Source organism: Oncorhynchus clarkii, chromosome 1 (assembly GCF_045791955.1).
Source record: "Oncorhynchus clarkii lewisi isolate Uvic-CL-2024 chromosome 1, UVic_Ocla_1.0, whole genome shotgun sequence".
Taxonomy (NCBI): domain Eukaryota; kingdom Metazoa; phylum Chordata; class Actinopteri; order Salmoniformes; family Salmonidae; genus Oncorhynchus; species Oncorhynchus clarkii.
This window is the reverse complement of record NC_092147.1, coordinates 82,303,930-82,324,164: the sequence shown is the minus strand read 5'-3', so window position 1 is coordinate 82,324,164 and position 20,235 is coordinate 82,303,930. Positions and strand designations below refer to the sequence as shown.

The following is a 20,235-nucleotide window of genomic DNA, read 5'->3' as shown; positions in this document are numbered from 1 at the left end:
ACTGGATCCTGGACCAGTGGGTAAGGGTAGGCAACAACACATCCGCCACACTGACCATCAACACAGGGGCCCATCGGGTGCAGGCTTAGTCCCATCTTGTACTCCCTGTTCACCCATGACTGTGTGGTAGTGCACAACTCCAATATCATCATTACGTTTGCTGATGACACAACGGTGGTATGCCTGATCACCGATGCCAATGAGACGGCCAACAGGGAGGAGGTCAGAGACCTGGCAGTGCGGTGCCAGGGCAATAACCTCTTCCTCAATGTCAACAAGATAAAGGAGCTGGTTGTGGACTACAAGAAATGGAGGGCCGAGCTCGCCACCTTCCACATCAACAGGGCTCTTGTAGAGCAGGTCGAGAGATTCAAGTTCCTCGGTGTCCACATCACTAAGGAACTGTCATGGTCCACACACATCTACAGTTGTGAAAAGGGCACAACACCTCTTCCCCCTCAGGAGGCTGAAAAGATTTGGCATGGGTCCTCAGAGCCTCAAAAAGTTATACAGCTGCACAATTGAGAACATCTTTACTGGCTGTATAACTGCTTGGTATTGAAGGGCTTTGCATTAAACCGCAAGGCGCTAAGGGGATAGAGCTCCCTGCCATCTATGACCTCTATACCAGGCAGTGTCAGAGGAAGGCCCTAAAAATTGTCTCCAGCCACCCAAGTCATAGACTGTTCTCTCTGCTACCGCACGGCAAGCAGTACCATGTCTGGAACCAACAAGAACCTGAACCTGAATACTGCTAAATAGTTAACCAAATAGCTACCCAGACTATCTGCGTTGATCCTTTTTGCACAAACTTTGATTAATCACATAAGCTGCTGCTACTGTTTTTCTATCCTTACGTGATGACTAACAAGTCATTTGAATTTGATTTGTAACTTTCGGGTCTTTGTTAGAAATGCCTTGCTTGTGTATGTAGCTTTGCCAGATTGAGGTTTACAGAGAAAAATGACAAAAATAATTGTATGTGTGTGTTATTTCAAAGCATATGTGGTAAACTGTGGGGTGTTGGGTTGAGCATGCAGAGATCAACACAGAGACAAGGAGGTTTTAGTCCACAAAAACAACTTTACTAGGACAGAAAATAAACATAACAAAGACCATCACGTAGGTTTCACTCGGTCCTTCTTCTCTGCTTTTGCTCTGTGTCGGTTTCTCCCCGTTCTCCTTTTATTTGGCCTCCATGGCTGGTTGGCACTTTCCCCTAATTACCTCCACCTTGAGCTATCCGGGTCAGGGTGCCCAGCTCACGTATTCCCAGCAGAGGGAGCCAACGTCTCATCAGGTCCCTCCCCTCTATTACCATCCCCCGGGGTAGGCCTACTGGGATACCACACATAGTTAATTTGGCTCCATGCTCATGCTGGCCAATAAAAGTGGATGAAACTCATTCTTCACTACACGGTTAAAGACTGGTCATCCCTCATCCAGTCACATTCTCTGTTCTCTCCAGTAATCATTACTAGACAACACTCTAATATTGATGTGTTGTAGACAGATGGTTACATTCTCTGGTGTATTGAGAGATCTGCCTCAGTCCTCAGACTAACATAAATAAAGTGTGATTCATGGGGTGCATCTCAATAGTCTGAAGTGTCTTTCTTGGTCTCCTTTCCCTTATCTGTGAAAACTGCAATTGAGTGAAATCAAATACCTGTAACTTCAGGTATCCCCACCATATTGTTTTCACCTATTCTTTATTTTCAGTTCAGTGCAGATGATGGAGAGGAAGCGGGTGAAAACAGTAAAGTGTTGTTGTTTTTGTTGATTTCTTAGAGGGAGGACCAGTGGGGTCGTGTGCAGATCAACAGACTACAGCTCAGGGGATCTCCCTAAAGCTCCGAGGGCATATCTCGTTATCCAGAGGCACCCACAGCCAGAGGCACTAAACTGAACTCTGAGTAAACTCTAGTGTGGTGAAGGGAATAGCCGCTCTGGGTTAGGATTAGATATAGAAATTAATTAATGTATCAAAAAACAGGAGGGAGGGATGCATTTCCCATTTCTGATACTTTGAAATTTGTAGCTTTGTGGCCTCTGTTTTCTTATGCCTATGGATTCCTTACAGATCAGAGGCTGTGGACTTTAATTTCCAGCTGGTTTCTGTTGCAACCAGCCTTCCGTGAGGTTTTGTTATGTTGGGTGACAAAACTGCACATTTTAGAGTGGCCTTTTATTGTCCCCAGCACAAGGTGCACCTTTGTTATGATCATGCTGATTAATCAGCTTCTTGATATGCCACACCTGTCAGGATTATCTTGGCAAAGGAGAAATGCTCACTAACAGGGACGTAAACACATTTGTAAACAAAACTTGAGATAAATAAGCATTTTGTGTGTATGGAAAACTTATGGGATCTTTTATTTCAGCTCATGAAACATGGGACCAACATTTTACATGTTGCGTTTATATTTTCATTCAGTATACATAACACTAATCACATTTCTCACATTAGTCTTGGTAGTTGGTACAGACAGACATCTGGCTGAACTCAGTCTCAGCTTATCCCACTGGCTTTAACTACAGTACAGAGGGACAGAGGATCAATTCAACTACATGAATCATCAGGAACAATCATATAAATCCCATAAATGGCTCAGTATTCTCAGATCCCAGTAACCTAAATACACCCACAGTATATCCCAAATGGCACCCTATTCCCTATATAGTGCACTACTTTTGACCAGAGCCCTATGAACCCTGGTCAAAAGTGCACTGAGTAGGGAATATGATGCCATTTGGGACTCAGACCCATCCAGTCACCCATCTGCCGTAACAAGCCGTGACCCAGACTGCTGCTCTGTATCTGGGCACACAGCACTACTCTGGGGCTATTTCCAGACCCACTCATATTAAGCAAAAAGCAGAGGATAAGATATGGGGACTGTAATGAACACAGCAGAGGATTTAGTTGAAGTGATGTGGCCGGCGCGTTACTTTAAACGTGTGTTATGTTTGGGGCAAATCCAATACAACACATTACTGAGTACCACTCTCCATATTTTTTCAGTTTGTCCGTGATGTGTACGTCGAGGAACTTAAAACTTTCCACCTTCTCCACTACTGTCCCGTCGATGTGGATAGGGGGCTGCTCCCTCTGCTGTTGCCTGAAGTCCACGATCATCTCCTTTGTTTTGTTGACATTGAGTGTGAGGTTATTTTCCTGACACCACACTCCGAGGGCCCTCACCTCCTCCCTGTAGGCTGTCTCGTCGTTGTTGGTAATCAAGCCTACCACTGTAGTGTCGTCTGCAAACTTGATGATTGAATTGGAGGCATGCATGGCCACGCAGTCGTGGGTGAACAGGGCTGAGAACGCACCCTTGTGGGGCCCCAATGTTGAGGATCAGCGGGGTGGAGATGTTTCCTACCCTCACCACCTGGGGGCAGCCCGTCAGAAAGTCCAGGACCAGGGCGGGGTCTCGAGCTTAATGACGAGTTTGAAGGGTACTATGGTATTAAATGCTGAGCTTTAATCGATGAACAGAATGCTTGCATAGATATTCCTCTTGTCCAGATGGGTTAGGGCAGTGTGATAGCGATTGCATGGTCTGTAGACCTATTGGGGAGGTATGCAAATTGGAGTGGGTCTAGGGTGTCAGGTAAGGTGGAGTTGATATGATCTTTGACTAGTCTCTCAAAGCACTTCATGATGACGGAAGTGAGTGCTGATAGTCATTTAGTTCAGTTACCTTAGCTTTCTTGGGAAAGGGAACAATGGTGGCCCTCTTGAAGCATGTGGGAACAGCAGACTGGGATAGGGATTGATTGAATATCTCGGTAAACACACCAGCCAGCTGGTCTGCGCATGATCTGAGGACGCCGTCTGGGCAGGCAGCCTTGCGAGGGTTAACAAGTTTAAATGTTTTACTCACGTTGGCCGCGGTGAGAGCCTGCAGGTTTTGGTAGTGGGCCGTGTCAGTGGCACTGTATTGTTCTCAAAGCAAAGCAAATAAGTTATTTGATTTGTCTGGGAGCAAGACATCGGTGTCCGCGACGGGGCTGGTTTTCCTTTTGTAATCCGTGATTGTCTGTAGACTCTGCCACATACGTCTCGTGTCTGAGCCGTTGAATTGAGACTTTACTTTGTATCTATATTGATGCTTAGCTTGTTTGATTCCCTCACGGAGGGAATAGCTACACTATAGTCGGTCATGTTTTCGGTCGCCTTGCCATGATTAAAAGCAGTGGTTTGCACTTTCAGTTTTGCAGGAATGCTGCCATCAATCCACAGTTTCTGGTTGGGGAAGGTTTTAGTCACCGTGGGTACAACATCACTGATACACTTGCTAATAAACTTGCACACTGAATCAGCATATACATCAATGTTGTTGTCTGAGGCTATCCGGAACATATCCCAGTCCACGTGATCGAAGCAATCTTGAAGTGTGGAATCCGATTTGTCAGACCAGCGTTGAATAGACCTGAGCACGGGCATTTACGGTTTTAGTTTCTGACCAAGAAGTCAGTGGCCGAGTTACAGTTTTGACTTAAATCTGTTTGAAAATCTATAGCAAGACCCGAAAATGGTTGTCTAGCAATGATAAACAGCCAATTTGACAGAGCTTGAAGAATTTTGAAAAGAATAGGAAAATGTTGCACAATCCAGGTGTGGAAAGCTCTTAAAGACTTACCCAGAAAGACTCACAGCTGTAATCGCTGCCAAAGGTGAATCTAACATGTATTGACTCATGGGGTTTATCTAATGAAGATATATTAGTGTTTAATTTATAAAATAGAGGAGTTTGTGTAGATCGTTGACAAAAAAAATGACAATTCAATACATTTTTATCCCACTTTGTAGCACAACAAAATCTGGAAAAAGTAAATGTGTCAGTCGTGTGTATCGGTGGCAGGGAAGTCAGGCGCAGGAGTGTAAAACGAGTGTAATGGAGTCCTTTTAAGATATGTCCACTAAACATGCTCCAAACACTAAATGTACATACATAATAAACATGGGTACGAGGACCCGTCGCGCACCTGTACAAACATAAACAACACTGACATAAAACAATCTCTGACAAAGACATGAGAGGAAACCGTTCAAATGTTTGAGGTCACTTAGAAATTTCCTTTTTTTTTTTTTTTTTAAGCATGTTTTTTGTCCATTAAAATAACATCAAATCGATCAGAAATACACAGTGTAGACATTGTTAATGTTGTAAATGACTATTGTAACTGGAAACGTCTGATTTTTTTATGTAATATCTACATAGCCGTACAGAGGCCCATTATCAGCAACCATCATTCCTGTGTTCCAATGGCACGTTCTGTTAGCTAATCCAAGTTTATACATTTAAAAAGATAATTGATCATTAGAAAACCCTTTTGCAATTATGATAACACAGCTGAAAACTGTAGTTCTGATTAAAGAAGCAATAAAACTGGCCTTCTTTAGACTAGTTGAGTATTTGGAACGTCAGCATTTGTAGGTTCGATTACAAGCTCAAAATGGCCAGAATCAAATAACTTTCTTCTGAAACTCGTCAATCTATTCTTGTTCTGAGAAATGAAGGCTATTCCATGCGAGAAATTGCCAAGAAACTGATGATCTCGTACAACGCTGTGTACTACTCCTTTCACAGAACAGCGCAAACTGGCTCTAACCAGAAAAGAAAGATGAGTGGGAGGCCCCGGTGCACAACTGAGCAAGGGAAACGTACATTAGTGTGTCTAGTTTGAGAAACAGATGCCTCACAAGTCCTCAACTGGCAGCTTCATTAGTAGTACCCACAAAACACCAGTCTCAACATCAGCGTGAAGAGGTGACTCCGGGATGCTGGCATTCTAGGCAAGGACATTTCTAAGTGACCTCAAACTTTGGAACGGTAGTGCATATTTTATGGAAAAGAAATCTTGTATGTTTCTGGACAATGCACCATGCTGCCTTGTTGACAACATCACCAAACGGTGCAGATTACTGTTCCATTTGGGAAGAGTGCTCCTCCCTCACCGCTTTGCCCGTTCATGTTACAGGCCATAGACCGGTGCCCCACTGCTCAGCATAATCAACTCCGCCCACAGAGATACACAGCACGCCCATCTGCCCTACCATTGGACACCTGTGGATGGCTTAGGACACATTAGCACCATCTCATTTGCTCTGGACAGTGACAATTGTCTTGAGAGGTATAAGAATACTACTTAACTACTCCCATACTATAGCGAGTGTCTTAACTACTCCCATACTATAGCTAGTGTCTTAACTACTCCCATACTATAGCGAGTGTCTTAACTACTCCCATACTATAGCTAGTGTCTTAACTACTCCCATACTATAGCTAGTGTCTTAACTACTCCCATACTATAGCTAGTGTCTTAACTACTCCCATACTATAGCTGGTGTCTTAACTACTCCCATACTATAGCGAGTGTCTTAACTACTCCCATACTATAGCTAGTGTCTTAACTACTCCCATACTATAGCTGGTGTCTTAACTACTCCCATACTATAGCGAGTGTCTTAACTACTCCCATACTATAGCTAGTGTCTTAACTACTCCCATACTATAGCTAGTGTCTTAACTACTCCCATACTATAGCTGGTGTCTTAACTACTCCCATACTATAGCTAGTGTCTTAACTACTCCCATACTATAGCGAGTGTCTTAACTACTCCCATACTATAGCGAGTGTCTTAACTACTCCCATACTATAGCTAGTGTCTTAACTACTCCCATACTATAGCTAGTGTCTTAACTACTCCCATACTATAGCTAGTGTCTTAACTACTCCCATACTATAGCTTGTGTCTATCCCTCTGTAATTACATTACAAGGTTCACAAAGTAGGCAAAGGGCAGAGCGCCAAAGTTGGGAAATTTAGGAGCACAATTACAAATATTTGAGGTATTAAAGCTAGTACTTATTGTAATTGACAAGAATACATGGCTAGTGTTCCTGGGTGACAGTGAGAGATGTTATGCTACAATCTTCTGTCTGAGTAATGCCATATCATGGTAGTAGTATAAAATCCCTGATAATGAAGGAAATGTAGGCCAGTAGTCTACTGTAGTTTATAAACTCAGTTATGACTGAAAATATCTTCAGTTTATTATTAAATATAGATTGTCAGTGAATCAATCATTAATCATATGATGAATCATATGGTGCTGCATACACACACACACATTATGATGTGTTCAGTTCAAGCTGTTTCTCAAATGGTGGGTGGGAAAGAACCTCTGGTGAGTCACGGGATCACTGTGGTGAGTCACACAGTTAGTTTCCACTGGGATGTGCATGCATAGTTGGGCTCTGGTGGGATTGGAAAACACTGTTTTGTTCACCTTCAGTTGAGGGACACAGGAACATTTGAGGGCTTGAGGAAGGTGTTGCACCAAAATGTAGCAACGTTGATAGACTGAGAAATAGAAAAACATGATTTAAAATATATATTTATGTCCGGGGGAAAAAACGATGTATCTCTTATATAATCTTGATTTATCCAGGTCAATCTTATTGAAATACATATATTTTACTATTTTAGAAGTTTGTTTTTTAAAGTATTTAGCTGGGCAGATACAATAAACCAATCATTTTCCGTTTGCCACCAACGCCCAGTGATTCTAGCCAACTTCCCATCGCTATGGAACAAATTACAAACATGCTGTAGTTCTACACCGCCCTTTTCCGGTCGTCACTAGCTAGTAATCACAGCCACAAAGTCAATATGGGCTATACCATAAACATTCATGAAAAAAAACATTTGCTTTTTGGTCTTAATTTAATGCTAGGGCTATGCATACGGTTAGCTAAGTTGTCAAGTTTAAGGTTAAGGTTTAAGATTTTAAGAAGATCAATTGTAGAAATAGGCGGGGTTTAGTCATAGTTATGACTTTGTGGTTGTGGTAACAAAGGACGAACCCGTCTTTTCGCCTCAGCTTTCAAGGTAGAGAGACTGGCACGGTGTACATCAAGCCATTCGGTGATATCACTGAGAGGTCACAGTTTTACAGCTCTCTGCAATTATATAGTGAACACAGCTGGTGGACATTGAACCAAGGTATGTATGTTTTGGTGCTTTTGTTGGCAGGGTTTGTGCATTTAGTAAATGTATAGCTAGCGCGAGCTAACACGAAGATGCTCACGTTCGGTCGTTTCCTCCTTTTTTACAACGTGGTGACGTACTAGCTATAGGTTAGCCATATAACTAGCTAACTAAAAAGTTACCATGTTCGTTCACAATATATATATATACCAAGACCGTATCTGTCAGACTCCCATTCTACTGCTTCAATATTTGTCAAGCAAACTGAGAAAAGTAGCTGGTTAACTAAAAGTGAGCATGCTAACTTTAGCTAGCTACGTAACGTTAGCTAGCTAGCTAATGTCAACTGCACTCACTAAATGTCACATCGCTGAATCAATGACTTGTCAATAGCGTGATGCAAAGTGCAGGTTGATTTCTAGTCACCTAACGTTATATTCAAGTAATATTAACAATTTGTACCTAGGCACAATTTCTGTTTTGGTCTTGTTTTCTCCTTTACTTTTCATGAGTGTCACGCATTGAGCGATAATGCCTATAGTAATGCCAGAAATGTCGTGTGACGGCCCATCTGTCATCTTCTGCACCGGTCACGTACCTTGTTGCAATAAAGCTTGGGTTCATTAAGGTTCACTTTGTTGATTACAATAGCTAACATTACTTATTTTCCCACGTTGTCTTACTGCAATATGTTGACAAAGAGAAGGAAGATGTTACAATGTATTTGATGGTCAGCTTTGTTGTCCAGGTGGTTTAAGTACAGAATTTGTAAATTCATACCATGTCGCAATGACGTCTACACAAGTGGTTATTGTATAGACAAAGCAATTGGTTTACTATTATGTGAAAACAACTGCAAATGATTTTGGATGTGTTTAGGCTTACACCTTGATTTGCATAACAAAATATAGGTCAATGCATATCCACTATCCTCTCCAGTGGCGATTTTAGCATGTAAATCTTGGTGGGGCAAAAAATAAATAATTGGGGATGGGATGCATGCCACAACACTAAACAATACAGTAATTGCACTATACCACTGCTACACCTGGCTATCAGTGGTGCCTTGTCTGGCAGCGAAGCACTTCATTCAGCCTCATTTACATGGCTGGCTGGCTGACTTAAACAAATGTGGATTCTTCTGACAATTGAGATGTACAAGCTAAGGCATAAGGGGACGACAAGCGGATAAGAGGCAATCTGTAATTTTGATTAAGACATTAATGAGTGAGCTAGGACGGATGTAGTCAATATAACTATTTGTTCAGCACTTTTGAAATGTACAGCAACCGAATTCAGACCATCAAATTGTATTTGTCACATGCGCCAAATACAACAGTGAAACGCTTACTTACGAGCCACTAACCAACAGTGCAGTTAAAAAAAGGATTAGAAATAAGAGAAGATAAAAGTAACAAGTAATTAAAGAGCAGCAGTAAAAATAACATATATATATATATATATATATATAATATAATATATATATATATATATATATATATTATATATATAATCATGGGCCGTTCTTAGTGTTCTCCATGTACACTAAGTCAGAACCGTAGGATAAAGGGGGCATATATGCAGACAATTAAAGCTCTTACAATATTCAATTACATTTCTCAAAAACAGGTTATAGGCTACATGTGCACCACCAAGTTAGAACAGTAGGCTAAGATATGAGGGGGGAACGGACCAAATTATTAGGGTGAAGCACATGGCCTACTAACAGCTTACTACACAACATACTCTTAGTATTACTTTCTTAGCTACAGTATACATATCTCCCTAGCATATTACATAATTTATGCAGCAGCATACAGTACATTTTTGGACTTACCTTGTTGTGCTGTGCTCACTTGAACAGGAAGGTAGCACGGCTGTCCTTCGTGGGCAAATTTTGTCATCAAGGTCTGTCATTCTCTTGATTTATGGTTATTTTCAAGACAACTGGGAACAAAACAAAAAGGTTGAATCATGAGGTTGTAGCTCTAGAAAGATTCCCGATTTTACAATTCCGAGTTGGATAAAAGTTTCAAAATGTATTTTCCCAGTCGTAGCTCGTTTTTCCCGAGATCCCAGTTGTCTTGAACTCACTAAAGTCAGATTTTGCAGTTCCTGAATTAAGTTGTTTTGAGCGGGGCACAAATCATGCTTTATTGACAGCATGGCTAATATTGAATGTTTATCATTTTAAACTAGGTAAAGAGACCCTTAATCTTAGACTTGGGACCATACAGCCAGGCTAATGATTGCTTTGCAATGCTTGCTGTTAGCCACTGATTCCTTCCAAACCCCTCATTGTTGAATTTACAATTTCCGGCTTGTTGTGTAATGTTTATGGCCGATTAGCACCGATACATTTTATCTATAATTTATCTTCATATGACAAGGATTAAAAAGGATTTGCCAGTACATTGTTGACTTGATTCATGATGATGACTACTAGCTAAGGTTTTGAAAACTACTGTAGATCTAGCGTGGTTTGATGTCATTTTATCTGTGGCCAATGACCTTGAGCATTCTTAGATGGGCACTTATGGCAGCACCCAAGGGGCTTGAATTTTCTAGCTCTGCCTTTAGACTTGGCGGTGATGTAGTGTCCCCATGAGTGACCAAACACTTAGCCAATAACGGCGCTACGTATTTTCTGCTGGCTTGCCCTACGACCACAGAAAGCACTGAGCTAGGCTGCATTTTAGAGAAAGCACTGAGCTAACCTGCATTTTGGAGTTGCCTTACTCAAGAAAACAAAAAAAGAGACCGTGTTTGTGTGTGGCTTTCTTAACTCAATTATATATATTTTTTACATTGATTGCAAACTGATATGTGACATGTAGTTTTTTGCTAAAATGATGTGTCACCACTGATCCTCACATAGCATAAACATGTTCCTTGATATGTTTCAGGCAGCTAGAAACCACATTAATTTGAAGTAGCGGTAATCACTTTTTGAGCCACAATGCAATGAACTTACTTTGGTAACCTTCAGCTTGAAAGAACTATTTATCACCTCATTACCTAGGAAACCAAACATCATGATAACTCCAGTGGTTGGAAGCTAGACTTTTCATGCCTCAGTTTGTTTATTGTTGTACTGCCAGGCTCTGATATAGCTTTGGTCAGATGATTCATAGCCTAGATATGCATGTAAAAGACCGCCACTAGGCCTATTCTCAAACTGAGTGCTGGACTGCTCGTCATTCAGGTTGAATTTGGGCGTAAAATGCTGGAAGAAGATTCAGGATGGCAATGTAATTCACTTCAATAATGCTGATGCAGTTTGGCGCAAGCTCCATAGTCAGAGAATTTGGTTAAGACCAGACTTTCTGTATTTAACAACACCGTTACCTTCCTACAATGACCAGTTGGCTCAAATAGAAACAGCCCTGATGATAGCCTCCTTGTCCTTTTTATTATGATTTGGGGAGGATACTAGAGGTGGCGAGGGCCCCTCCAATCAGGAGGTGTGTTTTGGCTGTCCTAGCTAGGAAGGAGGAGTAATCTTTTATAATTTGCCTTTTGAGTTCTGCTCGAGTCACTAAACTCCATGAGCTGGTTGAATTCATCCACAAGGCCAATTTTTGTCTTTCTAACGTTACAGGGCAACAAAAAAAAAAGTATTTGTCAAATGTGCAGAGAATAATCACATTTCTAACTAACTTGTTTCTGTTGTCAGGTGGTCTCATAGTAAACTCAAGGATGTCTGGAGATCTGTCCCTGGACATTAACATCAAGGAGCCGCGATGGGACCAGAGCACATTCATGGGCCGCGCCCAGCACTTCTTTTTCGTCACCGACCCCAGGAACATCCTCAAGTCCTCTAAGACACTGGAGGACGCACGGGTCACTGTGGAGAACTACAGGTACGGAGGGGAGGGGGGAGGACACCTAGGGAAGGAGGAGGAGGGTGGTTGATCCCAGGAACATCCTAAAGTCCTCTGAGATGCTGGAGAACACACCGGCCTCTGTAGAGATCTACAGGTATTGAAAGGGGGTAGAGTGAGAGATTAATGGGATAAGAGGAATGTAGGGGTGGTAGTGGAGTTGACATTGGGTTATGTTAGAGGGGTGGTTTACTGTGGCCTAAAATGTGAATGGTTATTTGGAAGTTACCCTGGCCCCTGGGTAGGAATCAATTTCCATTAATGCATTTATGAATGAGCATGGACTCTCAACATTGTCTCTAGTCTAAACTGAGGAGTTCAAGGAGCTAGCTAGCAGTTACCTTAACCTGATATCTCTCTTGCCCCCACTGTGTAATAAGAGAAACTAACAAACATCTTTAGACACAGGCCACTAATTAGGCTTGTAGGTTGGAACATCTGTCATACCGGTTTGTCTCTTACATCAGAGGTGAACTGAAAACACCTAAATAAATGTCTAAGATTGTCTTTGTTATAAAGAACTGCAGAAATATTTGCAGGATTTGTGTGTATTGTTAGGTATTACTGCACTGTTGGCGCTAGAAACATAAGCATTTTGCTGCACCTGTGCTAACATCTGCAAAATATGTCTGATATACAATTTGATTTGTTAAAACATTGTAAGTAGGTGAAGCTTTAGCCTATATTTATTTTAGCCCGTGTTTCTGTAAATCAAACATTGCAATAAGTTGCCCCGATGCTAAGAATTGATGTGCCTCTACTCATTGTTTAGAGGATGTGCTTGTGTCCAGGTTAGGAGTGGTGAGGCCAGGTCTGACAGAAGATGAGCTGTGGAGAGCCAAGTACATCTATGACTCTGCCTTCCACCCTGACACCGGAGAGAAGATGGTGGTGGTGGGACGCATGTCTGCCCAGGTCCCCATGAACATGACCATCACCGGCTGTATGCTCACATTCTACAGGTACTACTGGGGTGGATGACTTTTCAATTCAATACATGTTAAATGCAATTTGTGTGTGGCATAAAACACCTACATTAAAAACACACAGAGCTTCGTACTGGAAGAGGAAGATCTGATGAGGTGAATGTTGCAGATTGAAATGTAGAGGCACATGTCAGATGCGGCAACTAACTGCAAAGCAGGGATATTTCAACATTCTTCATGAGGACTAAATCTCCACCCACGCTGTGAATGCTGTGGCTGGTGCGCGCTGTTGCTGGCTGGCTTAACACATACACCATATGGGCCGCTCATGCTCTTCTCTCTTGCTTATTAGTAAGTTATGCCAGGACAAAAAGTGTGTAGAATAAATGCAGCATGTTAGAACTTGTCACCTAATGGCATAAACAACCTATGCAGTTGACTTTCCCAATCGGTGTAGTCTCTTCTCTTTCAACTGAAGACTGGGTTCGATGGCAGTGTTCTGTGTATTCGGGAAGCAGGTAGCATAGTGGCTAAGAGCGTTGGGCCAGTAATCGAAAAGTTGCTGTTTTAGAATCTCAAAGCCAACTATGTGAATAATCTGCTGGGCCCTTGAGCAAGGCACTTAACCCTAATTGCTCTGGATAAGAGCGTCTGCTACAATGTAAAACAAATGTTTTATTTTGTGGGCATCGAAAAGGAAGATTCCTAAGCTGTTTAATGAGGGTCAGGACACCGCTATTGGCCTTGCAGCGTGTGGATGCCTTGGATGGTTTTCATGTTCTCTCTGCATACCTTCCACTGTGCCTTTTACATTGCTGCTCAGAGGGCAAGACCAGAGTAGCACACTGCAGCTATTGTTGTGTGTCTGAAGAGTAAAGGGCATACAATCAGTCACACTGGGCTCCAGAGTGGCGCAGCGGTCTGAGGCACTGCATCTCAGTGCTAGAGGCTTCACTACAGACCCTGGTTCGAATTCAGGCTTTATCACAACCGCCCATGACTGGGAGTCCCATAGGGCAATTGGCCCAGCGTTGTCCAGGTTAGGGTTTGGCCTGGGGTAGGCCGTCATTCTAAATAAGAATTTGTTCTTAACTGACTTGCCTAGTTAAATTAAATAAAAACACAAAGTCATGTAAACTGTGCACAAATGTGGAAAGTGACATTTGTACCTTTTTACAAGTCATGATTTGCCTTTGTTTGAATGATTAATTCAAGCATTCTGTCTCTGAATTAAATATCTGAAATTATTAATGCTTGTTCACACACTTTCTTTGTCTCCCTTTCTATCCTTTCCCCACCCTTCTCTCCCTCGTTTTCATCATCTCCTCCAGGACGACTCCAGCGGTGGTGTTCTGGCAGTGGGTGAACCAGTCCTTCAACGCTGTGGTCAACTACACCAACCGCAGTGGAGACGCTGCCCTCACCACCAAGTAGGGACTGGGAACACTAATGCCACATACTAAACCAGCCCTGCTGTACCTGTACTAGGGAGCATCTCATAGCCTTAGCTAGCTTCCTCTCCTCACTTGCTTTCCTTCATCAGTACTGATCTGAAAGGACATGGCTAGGTGGGAGCAAATCCCCATAACACTTCCCCCTATGTTGCTTTCACCTGTCTTCTATTTTCTTATCGGTGCAGACAAAGGAAAAGAGGCAAGGAGAGAAGACCATAGTAGACTATTGCGATGCACCCGTAGCTCTGTATGGAGGCCTGCAGAGGCTAGCCAGTGGAACCCCAGTCCACTACACTCCTCCCCTTACAGCGGTATTACACCCCACTGTTTAGTCCAGCATGCTCCTCCATTCCAACTGAACGGTTGTAGCTTTACCCCTTCCTCCATGTCTGCAGCTGGTAGAGGAAGCAAGGCATTTGTGTATATCTTTCTGGTCTGGGACCATATGCTTCAGAGTAAAAGTGCTGATCTAGGATCATGTCACCCCCCCCCCCCAATGCATGTAATCCCATGCATCGTGATCTAAAAGGGAGAACTGATCGTAGATTAGCACTCCTACTCTTGAGGCTTTTGATACATACAGCTCCTGGTGGAGAGGCTGTACAAACCAGGGATGTATCTCAACAGTTTAAAGGGGCGTCCTCTTACGTCTGTACCAAATTGAAAACACATGACCGGTGAAAGGTTTACACTGTTGCTATCAGATGTCACCTGTCCAGTTCCTTCAAATCAGTGCAGATGAAGGGAAGGATACAAGGAAAGGATTCCACTTTAGACTATTGCGATGCACCCACTCTAACCAGGACACACGAGGAATAGGAGCCAGCAATGCTGGTGCTCCTCAGTTCATATGCAGGTTGAAACTATCATGGAACGAGCATGTAGACTGGGGGGCCATTTCAATCATTATTGGTGCATCTTGTCTTTGCCTGGCTTGTCATGTTTCGGTGTTCAATGAATGAGGCTTAACTACATTCCGTATGTGTTGTGACCTGAGACCTCTGTATTTAGGATCATTCTGTCTGTGTATCAGATAGACTCTGGTAAATGGAACAGGAACCGTATCGAGGCTCAGTAAATTGAGGTGTAAATGTCTTTGTGTGATGTTCTCTCAGTCAGCTGGCTGCAGCGTACGTCAGTGCGACCACCGGAGCCGTAGTCACAGCCCTGGGACTCAAGTCTCTAGCCAAGGTACTGTCTCTGGATCATCTTAGTTCTAGTGGATTTGCGCATTTGCTTTGCTTTTTTTTTTTTGCGCTGTGAAAACTCTACATTGAAACAAACTCCCTCCCCAGCGCCTTCCAGCCGTCATGAGCCGGTTCGTCCCCTTCTTTGCTGTAGCTGCTGCCAACTGTATCAACATCCCCTTCATGAGGCAGAGGTGAGCTAGAGTTTAGACCACACCTCCTAACTAGGGACAAAGGTTTTCCTTAGCGCTGTCTTTTTGGTCAGCTCTGTGAGGGGTTAGGACTGAGTTGCTGTCAAACACTTTGTTTCAAATGTATTTGTAAAAATTAAAAGTTATACAAATTGATTAACATGACTATGACAGGTTTGGTTGAATTCCATCCTCTCCTTAGGGAGCTGAAGTACGGCATCCCAGTGACCGATGAAAATGGAAACCGGTTAGGGGAGTCAGTCACCGCTGCCAAGTCGGGCATCATTCAGGTGGTGGTGTCCAGGATTGGCATGGCCGTGCCAGCTATGGGTAAGCACTGTGTTTCACACATGATGGATTGAACATTGTTTAGTTTTTTTTTATCTGGTGCGACACAATATTTCACAACGCAAAACAGTTTGGGAACCACTGGGTAAGGAGTTAACATGTAGTTTCAATCCAGATCAATTGGTCATGTGTAATTTGGTCTGAAACTCACTGTCCTCACACCAGTACTTCTGGGAAAGATGATTTAGCAAAGCCCCCTTAAAACTGTAGATGACGATCAGAATCAGCAACGTGTTGTGAAATAACAGAAATGTTGCTATTGAAAATACTCATTGTTTTCTGTCTACAGCTATCCCCCCTGTGATCATGAACGCCCTGGAGAAGAAAGCCTTTATGAAGGTAATGTTACAACAGCCATGGGCATGCTGGTTCTACAGTCAGTAGGGAGAGTGTGGCATGTAGCCACTGTTGCACTAGGTCTACCCTCTATTTGGAGTTCAAACCAATCTGGATGGTTCAGCCGTGTTAAACATGCAATGCAATTTTTGTTGGAAATCTGTGCTGTCTGATATCCAGTAAAACTCTAGCCTGGTCCCATATCTGTTTGTGCTGTTTTGCCAATGACTGTATGAATAAGCAAGATGGCACAAACAGATCTGGACCACGCCTGTAAATCTCCACAATACTGTCAGTGTACCGTTTGTTTTGATTTTATGAAAAACTGCTTCTGGTTGGAGTCTCACTTTCTCTCTCTCACTGTGTTCTCTCCTCAGCGGTTCCCAGTCCTAAATGCTCCAGTACAGGTGGGACTGGTGGGTCTGTGGTAAGTATCTATCTATAGTTAATGTTACTGTAAACTGTTTGTTTGGTACACGTTTCATCCATGTTATCAGTTATAAATCCTCTCGCAATGGCATGCACTGTACGCAAACTAACTATAACATTTTAAATGGACTGGAGCTCTGAATACTGAACGTCGCCATTGCAAACCATGTGTATTGCACGGTTTACTTAAACTCGGGTTTGACAAAACCTCCCATCTCTCTTTCAGTCTGGTGTTTGCTACTCCTCTGTGCTGCGCCCTGTTCCCACAGAAGAGGTACGTTATGGCCATCTGGTACATACCTTAGATATAGACCGTGGACCTGCTTTTCCTACACAACTGTCTAATCAATCATTTTCTCTCTTTCTCCCTCCCTTTCACTCTCTCATCCCCTCTTTCTCTCTAACTCGCCCTCCCTATATAGTTCTATGACTGTGAGCAGCCTGGAGCCAGATCTGCAGGAGAGGATACGACAGAACAGTCCCCACACTACTACCGTCTTTTTCAACAAAGGCCTGTAGGACCACACACACACCACTGACCAGCCCCCTCTGCTGGCTGAACCCTGCTAGTACAGCTCAGCGGGCAAAGAGAATATTATATTTATGCTTATTTTTGTATTTACCTGTTTGTTTACTATAATGTTTGTTATAGGCTTTAGGATTTGATTATGATGAGGGGTGTGTCTGAAAGGATTGAATAAGGGGGAGCCTACCTGTCAGGCTTTTGTCATCATTGTAGATAAAGGAAAGGAGACGAGGAAGCCACTTCAGAGTAATGAGATGCACCTGAGGTGAGAGTAGCGTGACAGCCAAACAGACTATGGTTTAATTTGGGTTTAGTCTGGTGTATTTGTCCTTCCTGGGGTTGTGGATGTTTAGTTACTGGCTGCTGTGAATGTCACAGAATGACAAAATTTACTTCCATCACCACTAACTACATACATGTCACCTCTTGTATTTGACCCCAGAGTTTTTTTTGTTATTTTTTCCTCCCCAAAGTGTGTTTTGTTATTTATTGCCCTTGTGTTTGAGATCGTACCCTTTTGAGCTGTGTGCACTGAAACCCATTCATGACTTAAAATGAGAAAATAGTCAAATGTAATCTGCTAGAAATCCACTCCCTCAAATTGCCTTAACTGTAGTCTAGTACAGGTAGTGAAGGATAACAGTTGGTTCATGAGCACATTAGACTGACCTGTTTTTGAATTGCTTTTTGGGTCTACCAGGGTTTTGTTTTCTGTTGCAAAATGTTTTGCTCCAGTGAGTGTGCCCCAATGAACAGGACGAGCACAGTTTCTATCTCCCTTGGAAGTGTACTTGCACACACCCTGTCCCACCTCAACCGCTCTCAACCTAGTGCACTGGGAACCCTGTGTGTTTGTGTTATCAAGAAAACCTTTAGAGGTGCAATAACACTGCATGAGCATTCCTAAATTAGATTTCAGTAAGCACATCCCCAATAGCACTGATGACAATGATAAGGCAGAATAAAGGTTTCTATAGGACAGGATCAAAGGCTTAATGTTTAAGCCTCATATCAAGGCCTCTCTTGATTTGGAAACACTATGGATGAATTTGGATTGTGTCTGTGCAGTTTCAACGGAACTCATGAATGATTGTTGGTGAAATTTGTGCCGTGTATCACTATTGCCATTGAAGGGGAATGTACTGTATTGTCTAAATGTTAAAGGAATTGTATCTATGTTTTGTCCTAACCACCCTGCCACAGGCCTCCTGTCAGTTTGTGACACTTATTGTCTCTTTAGTCATTCGTCTGTTACAAAGAAGAGTTAACTTGCAGTGGTGACCTAGATGTGTGGTGGGGCCAACTTCTGCAATAAGAGGCAAGGGCATAAATATGAATCCCAGTCTGTTAGCTTTAGATTAATTGTGTTGTGGTGATGTGTACCAAATATCGTTTTATTGTCATAAAACAAAGCTGTGAGAACCAGGGGTCTTAAACTACAGGCCCGCTGACCAAATGTGTCTCCCAAGCTGATTTAATGTGGCCCGTGGTTGTCTTTAGTAAATGCAGCCCATGGTCATGAAGGGATACAGTGAGATTCTGGCATTTTCCACTTACCCAGATTCTGATTAACTCGTGGATACCAGTTGTATGTCTCTACATGCAGTGTGAAGGAAGTTAGATATTTCTGCGGGCCAAGGCTAACTAGTGTTAGCACAATGATTGGTAGTCTACATGTACGCTAGCATACGCTAGCATTGCTAGAATCTGTCAGTATCCCTTTAACCTTGTGTAAAAGGAAATCATTGATTAGATTGTAGGACAGTTGGAAGAAATGCTTGGATATTTAATTCCTGTGTGGAAAATCTGGGCTTAGTTAGAGCATTCCTGATCAAACCTGGGCTATAATACAGTATATTAATGTTGTTGAATATCCAGCTAGATGTCAAGTGTAGTAATATGGTTGTTTAGTAGTCTAGACAATTTCATAGTACCGTATCAACTGAGTAACTTTGGTGGAAATATAGTATGTACAACGGGTATATTTTTGCGGGATTAAGATGACGTAACAGGATATATTTAACAAATAAATGGTGGCGAGGTATTAGATTTAAAACTTCAGGGTGCACTGTTCCATTTCTCCACCAGGTGGCAACATTTATTCAGCTAGAAGTTAGAACAACTATTACACATTTTCAGTGTGTTTGTGTCAGAGTTTGAATATAGTTGTCAAAACCACCATTCAATATTGTCCCGGCTGACTTTAATATGGCTTCGCCATGTTGGTCCCAGATCTGTTTGTGCGGTCTTGCCAGGCTATAGGTCACCTTTTCCTCAGTCAGTATTGCATGTCTACCAAACCACTCTAGTTGGTAGTTCCCTCTGAATGAAATCAGTGGATATTTATGCAATGAAGACATGAATCTCCTCCTCAGACTGATATGAAACTTTTGTGTTTTTTTGTAATGTATCCGCATAGCCTGGTCCCAGTTCTGTGGTCTTGTTTAGGGTGACTGGCCATAGGATTTGGATATCACAGATATGGAACAAGGCTAGGCTCCTCATACATTTTATTGCAAATGTATGTCTATAGACGATCAGATGCACTGCAGCACAGTGTTATGGCCATACAGTAAACACTACTACATTATACCATGGCTTTCAACTGTAAATACCAGGGTTGGAGTCAGTTCCTTCTCAATCGACTGAATTGAAATGGACTTAACCCCAATTCCAGCAGATACTGGTTCATCTGTACTGTACCTACGCACACATAGTAAATGGTTATTCCACTAGTCACATTTGTGTGTCCATAATTGAATAAAATACCATATTTCATGAGCAAGTTGGCACCATTGCGCATCTTGGAGTCTGGCCTGGAATTGGGTGCTGTGTAATAACCAATGTAAAGGGTGGGGGTACCACCTTTCTTTAAAAAAAAAAACATGTATTGGAAATGTTTGTACTGTTTCTATAATGTGCATGATATAAACCAAGTCACAATTTACTA

At 42.4% G+C, this 20,235-nt stretch overlaps 1 protein-coding gene across 1 annotated transcript; it reads left to right on the top strand.

Annotated features, from left to right (window-relative positions):
* The first annotated feature begins 7,818 nt into the window (after positions 1-7,818).
* LOC139413354 (sideroflexin-1-like) lies at positions 7,819-20,066 on the top strand. Its single transcript, XM_071160617.1, has 11 exons — positions 7,819-8,019; positions 11,681-11,867; positions 12,680-12,850; positions 14,146-14,244; positions 15,384-15,459; positions 15,564-15,649; positions 15,849-15,976; positions 16,284-16,333; positions 16,708-16,757; positions 16,986-17,033; positions 17,182-20,066. Exons 2-11 carry the CDS (start codon positions 11,704-11,706, stop codon positions 17,276-17,278), a joined length of 969 nt encoding a protein of 322 aa, XP_071016718.1. The 5' UTR covers positions 7,819-8,019; positions 11,681-11,703; the 3' UTR covers positions 17,279-20,066.
* The last annotated feature ends 169 nt before the right edge of the window (positions 20,067-20,235 follow it).